The following is a 6,656-nucleotide window of genomic DNA, read 5'->3' on the forward strand; positions in this document are numbered from 1 at the left end:
GGAAGCCTTCCAGTTCACACTTACGTACTGGGAACCACTATGATGACAGAAAGTCTGGCATAAATAAAGCCTAAGCTTTCTTTTTTCGCAGATCAGTAGAGCAAGCAGAGATAAAAGCATCAACTCACCAAGGCTCCTCTGTGCTGTCTAGTACTATTTTCTTCCTACCTTGACTTACAACATTAACACACCTATATAGATATCTATCTTAAAACTCTTGGGGGATAAAGTGAGGCTCAATACATCAAGTCTTACTATTTTTTAAATACAGATGTGTCTGAGTAGTATTGAACTAAATCCAAATTCAGAGTATAATTAAGCCAGCATTCTAGAGGTACTATTTATTCTAGCATTATTCATAGCAACACCTCTTTTGAAACTTAAATAGCAAGAAAAGCAACTCTCATCCATCATTTTTTAAAAGGGCCAGTAAAATTAGAAGGAAAGTGTCAGTACATTCATTTTCCTCTAAAAATCATGCCTATTTTTCCTCTTGCTCCACAAGCAACTGAGAGACGAGAATGTCTTGATGCACACAAGCTGAATTTGCATTTATTCATCCTATATTTCTCCACACTGCCCTCCAATACTTGGGCACACAAGGGTATAAGAATGACACAAGTCATTAAAACTGCCAAGACAACATAAACTATTCTTCTCCAGCATGTCTCACCCTCAGCCCTCCAAGTCGCGTGAAAGCCACCATGCAGTCAACTTTTCTGTGATCTTTTTGATTCAACGCCAGAATACTCTATTCATTATGCCCTCCTGCTGAACATCCAGCAGATTGCCAAGAGAAAAATCTGCATCGTACGTGCTTCCGATAAGACCAGCAGTAATTTCCCTCTGTGCTTTTTCCTCTAAGGCTGGAGAGCAAGGCAAAAGACACTATCCACAGAGGTGCGATCTCAGGAGAGAGAGGGAAGGCCGAGGAGCACCACATTCATGCCAGCCCTCAACAGCCAATGGATGGAAGTCAGCCCAGCTTGGCATTCAAAATACCCGTCTTTGCCCCTTTCCGAGACCCTCACGGCTGTTCCTCCTGAGGAGCTTGGTGCAATCCCCAGAATCAGTGGCTGCCTTTGCTAAGTCAGGGATCTGGCACTAACAAAACACATGGAGAAAACTCTCATTTTACCAAGCCTGCTTAGGCCCAAAACTGTCCTGCAGGAAGGAGGTGGCACAGCCAGTGCACTGAAAAGCAAGAGCCCCTTATGCAGCTTGCAGCAACAGCTCAATGCCAATGAAATAGCCTCCTGTGCCCTAAGGTATCCTGATGCCACTGAATACTGGGCATGAGGTCTATTGCCAGCTCTTGTGTGGGTTTTCTATTCCTGCATCTATCAGTTCATTATTGCTCCAAATTTATAAAAGCGCGTTGTAAATGTGGTTCTGCAAGAGAGCTCAGGGAAGTCAAACCACACATTTACCCCGAATGTTTTAGCTCATTCTGAAGTAATTTTTTATTGCATTTGGCACTTCACGAGATGCCACCCTTACCTCTTTTCGTACAAATTGCAAGTAACAAAGAGATGGTTAAAACATCCATTAGTTAAAATACAGTCTACTCTATATGTCCAATTTCATTATGGGTATTTCTAAGCAACCCAAGTTTCTGCGGTACTCAGATGTAACAGAGTTACCATGATCCATACTAAGATGACCACAATGAGCATTTCTTTGGGTTTTTTGCACTTTCATGTTTCTTTCTTACTTTGGTTCTGGAAAAGCAATAAGGTTTGCACTGCTCTGTAAAAACATCACTTCATGTGCGTCTCTAAAGCAAACTCTGTGACACGGCTGCGTTTGCTCCTGACTTTGCCCGAGCCCCACTGACAGGCGTGACAGATCACATCGCTCTCCACAATCCCAGACAAAGCCCGAATGTTCGCTGCCCAAAGACACCATTCTTCGGGGACTCCTTTATTTGCCCACACAGGATTCTGTTGTTTACTAAAACAGAAACTAACAGCCAATATTTGTTCCTGTGAATTATCCAAACCTATGCACCAACCTACAGCTATACATTTTTTATGTATCGCTAGAACAAAACAGCTTTACAACTCAGAGCTTTAACTCGAAGAACCCCTATTGCTCTAACAAACCTCCTGACACGGGCATTTAAATCTAAATTGTCTGAAATACAAAGGCAGAAAAACAATTAGCAGGAATCCTTTCTGATTCTCCTTTTGCCAGGGATTCAGGTAATATTAATGGTTACATCAAAACGAATACAGGAGTAGCATTTTCATCCTTAATATTTTTACTTCTTTTTAACCAAAACCTTGGTTTTTTAACAAGGTGACCAAATATTAATAGATCACACAGATAACACTGGAAAGATCTGAGAATCAGTCTCTGGTTGTGGTTAAGGACAGTGATTCAACTCTAACAGTGTTTTTCTGGCCCGCTATCAGCGAAACTCATCTTTGTTTCCTATCTCAAGGACATTTTCTTCAATTTCTATATATTGTTACTTGGAATTTCAAGTATTGTGCATTAACTAGAAAACTGTTTCACAAGAAACTGCTTTGGAAAACTACCATCAGTTTCTACATAATCAGTACTTCTTTTTAAGAAAACTTCTAATTTATATCTCAGGAGTAAAATTAATGTGACCAGACAGCTTCAGGGCCTATGCTTCGCTGTACTGCTCCCCAAGACACAGCACCAGTGCAATGGTTCTTCCTAGGCTCTCACTGCTACAAAGCAGAATATGGAAGGCTAACAATAAAAACTCATTCGAGAGGCTCAAGATGAAATTGTCTCAGGAAGCTCATTAATCATCACCTCAGGAGAATGCAGTGAGCAATAAGGAAAACAACTGGAACATTTCAAAAGATACCAACCAGAAGCAAGCCTACTGTCAGCTCCTCAATATTCAGTATAGTGAATTACCAACATTCACTGTACCACTCACATGACAGTTTCCAGTGAAAACCTGCTACAGGTTTCACAAATCAAAGAACATACAAAATCCTTTGTGAAAGCTTGATGGGTGAGCCTGTATTTCCATATTTCCATAGTCTCTTCAAAGTTTGGGAGATAAGGAAGGCCAGGAGCAGGAAGAGGACCCTAGAAGGACTACTACCTCCTTTCAAATCCAGGCACCTACCAGCCTGCGGCTGATGGAAATGCGGGATCACTGAGTATGGTTTAGGGACATCTGGCAGAAAACTCCCCTCCTCCCCTTTTCTATTATGTGCACCAGAGGGGGTACTCTCCCTGGGATAGCTCCCCTCTTTTGCTTTCCTGGGAGGTCTTAGCAGACTGGTTATCTTCATTTATGTTAGCCAATATACAACATAAAGCATACAATAATAAGGTTAAAAAAAAAAAAGACAGGAAAAAAAAGAGAGAAAAATAGACAGGGCTGGAAGATAAAAAAGGTCTCTTCCATCCAAAAATTTAAATGTGGTATCAACATACTCAAGTTAGCACATGTTAACTAAAACATTTTCAAACACTAATGCAGATGTGACATGTAGCTTTAGCATAAACTAAACAGGCTGGATATCAGTGAGGGGCCTGAATTTTAGATCTGGGTTTATCCAACACCCTCCTACAGGAGGTAAGAGGAAATAGAACAAGCCCATCAATAGCAAGGAAAGAAAGCAAAAAAAAGAAAGACAGAGTAAACCAATATATTTCCTCCAGTCGGAAAGAGAAAGGAAGAAGTCTGATATCATCTCAAAAGACTGTTAGCAAAAGCACCACACAATAATGCAATACAGAACTCTTCAATGCACTTGTGACATGCAGATGTCTTGGTCAGGAAAGCATTTTCCTGGAATTTCTGGGTGTTGGTCTGGTATTTAAGTAACATTACAAAGACTCATTTTTAAAAACAATTTTAAAAGCACACCAGATCACATTTAAATGGGAGTCATTATTAGACTCATTACAATTGTAGAACAAAATTATGTTGCTTCTTCCACTGCATGTATTTTCATATTTGCATGTACCTCTAGCTCCAAACTGTATTACTGCAAATCTCAGCCAAAAGACTTTTCAGACAAGCATTGTATTAAAAGGCTTCATTAAATTGTAACACCAGGCATAATATACGTGTTCCAAATGCTGAGGGTTCCATTAATCCCATTTTGTGAATTTATGACTGCCTTCTGCTTCACTCAACTTTAAAATACCGAAACCTCTGTCTCCTCCGAAAATTCTGTGACATTTAACGTGAACTAGGCTGTTACTGGGGAATATCAGCATGTATATGATAACCGACCACATCCCTCTGCTGCCCGGCTTTAATTTCTTTTCAGAAATCAAGCTTTACTTCCAAGAAAAACTACTGCTTTCTGCATCCATAATCAGAAGCTCTGAAATGCTGAAAAAGACTTGCGCCCTCATTTTCCTTTCCAACGCAAGATACGCTTTCCTGGGTATTTTAACGAAACAGATGGTAGGTGCTAAGCCCCTGTACAGGGCTTTCTCGCTTACTTAATGTCAGCACACATCTAAATCGATCTATTCCTATTAGGTGCCTTTTGATGCCAAGCTGTTTCCGGGAGACCCTGCGGGATGCAGGGCACGGCCGGAGGAGCCCCAGAAGCAGGCGCTCCCGGTGCGCGGATGACACGGGATTACGCACCAGGAGAGACGACGCAATTACAAAACACCGAACCCGCATTCGCCTGCCCGTGCCCGCACGCAGGCGACCGCATCCGAGGCGGCGGGTTCTACCTTTCCACGCACGACACCCAGATCGTGCAGGGACAAGGACACACACACACACACACACATACAAACACGCACACACACACACTCAGACCCCCCGCCGCCCCCGGCACGGCCGAGGAGCCGAGCGCTCGCCCACCGCGACCGTCCGGCGGGAAGGACCGTCCCCTCCCGGACAAAGGCTGATGGGACGGGCGGCCGACCCCGGCTGGTGCCGCCGCTGTGCCCGGGGCTGAGCGGGGCCGGCGGCCCCAGCCTTACCTGCGGCGGGCGGGGGCGGCCGGTCGGCTCGTCCTGCTCCAGGGTGACGGCGCCGTCCCGCCAGACGCGGAGGTGCGCGGCCGCCGCCCCCGGCCTGCCGGCGGGGGTCTCTCCGCGGCGGGCGCGGGCGCGCAGCGAGGCGCAGCACTGGTACATACGGCCCACGCCTGCTCCTCGTTGATGGGCTGTTGTAGAGCCGCAGGATCTCCTCCACGACAGCGCCTCCGCTGCCCGCCGGACCCGCCGCGTCCTCCTCCTCTTCGCGCGGCAGGGCGGGAGGCGCCGGGCTGGGGCTCCATGCCCTGCGTCCGCCGCGGTGCTACTCGCTCAGTGACCGGCCCCGCCGCCGCGGCAGCGGCTGCTGCTTGCGCTGATGATGCTGCTGCTGCTGCTCGTGCTGCTGCCGCCCGGTCCCGCCGTGCTCATCCTCCCCGCCCCGCTAGTGCCACCAGGCCGCCGGACGGACAGCCCGGCCCGCGCGCAGGCAGGCAGGCAGGCAGGCAGGCAGGCAGGAAGGCTGGATCCAGGAACCAAGCGGGAGGAAGGCAAGCAGCAGAATCAGCGCCGGTCCGCCCGCCGCCGCCGCAGGGGGAGCGACAGCTCATAGCAACGCAATGGCGTCCCGTCCCCGCCCCCCCCGCCGCGCCCGGCGCCGCAGCGCCCCCTGCCGGCCGGCCGCTACGGCGGGAAGGACAAGGCGGGATTCACCCTCAGGGCTCCCACGGCAAGCAGCGCTCGGATCTCCTGGCCAGACGGTGGGCTTCCTCCCCTGCCCGAGACACGGACAGCAGTGTGGTGTTATCCCATAACCCTCGGGCCGCTCTTTCTGCGCCGGGTGTTGGTAACAACCCCCGCAGAAACGAACAACTCCCCCGCAACCCCAACTGTCAAACACTGACACCAACCCACATCATCACGGACACGGCGAAACGTATCAGCCAGACCCTGCTTTCGCAGCAGGAGGGTGGACTACTTTGAGTCCCAGGGTCTGCCCTCCCAACGTAAACACTTCCTCCGGGAAAGCTCCATTCTCGGCAGCAGCAAGGCTGGCAGCAGTTGAACCATCAGTCTGGAAAGGGAACAACAAGGGGAATCGTCTTCCAAGCAGCTGGGAACTGACGTCCCTGCCCCTAAACACACCTGGGCACCAGAAGGGCACAGCCCTTCGTGCCAAGGTTCTCCCCAGGTAAACGAGGAGAAAACCAGACTAAATAACCTAACACTCACACCGAACACGCAGTGGTTTTCTCTTTAGCATTTTCCCCCTCAGATGTTCGCACCCGCTCCACATGAGACTGGAGGGTGTGACGGGACAGCGCGGAGCAGTGCCCCCTGTCGCACAGTCGGGATAGCGCCCGGCTCCAGCCAGTCAGCTGCTCTCCCATTTCGCTTACCGCTCCTCAATCCCCTTTCACTTCCAGCTCTTCTAAACGCCGCAGCTTTTTCCCTCCTGCAGTGACATACGCGTGTGTAAAATACAGCGCTGTATATAAGATACAACTAGTACTTAAATAACGCTGTTAAATTTAGCGATATTCACCATGTAATAGGATCCAGCCTTTCATGTTACATTGGATACAATGAAAAAAAATCCTGTATGCTGTGTAACAGGCAAACGAATACATTTTGAAGGTATAAAAAGAAAGATAACACAAAAACAGATTTGTAAAGTTAGCAGCAGGGCCAGTAAGTACATAATGTACTAC

General features: G+C 48.0%; 1 protein-coding gene across 1 annotated transcript in view; it reads right to left on the reverse strand.

The window, feature by feature from the left end:
- Positions 1-5,249, reverse strand: part of SPIRE1 (spire type actin nucleation factor 1) — a 124,625-nt gene extending 119,376 nt beyond the window's left edge. Inside the window, 3 exon segments of the mRNA XM_029959349.1 lie at positions 4,951-4,974; positions 4,977-5,102; positions 5,105-5,249. Coding sequence (XP_029815209.1) covers positions 4,951-4,974; positions 4,977-5,102; positions 5,105-5,249 — 295 coding nt within the window.
- Between the last annotated feature and the right edge of the window lie 1,407 nt (positions 5,250-6,656).

This window comes from Manacus vitellinus, unplaced genomic scaffold (assembly GCF_001715985.3).
Source record: "Manacus vitellinus isolate BGI_N305 unplaced genomic scaffold, ASM171598v3 scaffold_1_pilon, whole genome shotgun sequence".
Lineage (NCBI taxonomy): Eukaryota > Metazoa > Chordata > Aves > Passeriformes > Pipridae > Manacus > Manacus vitellinus.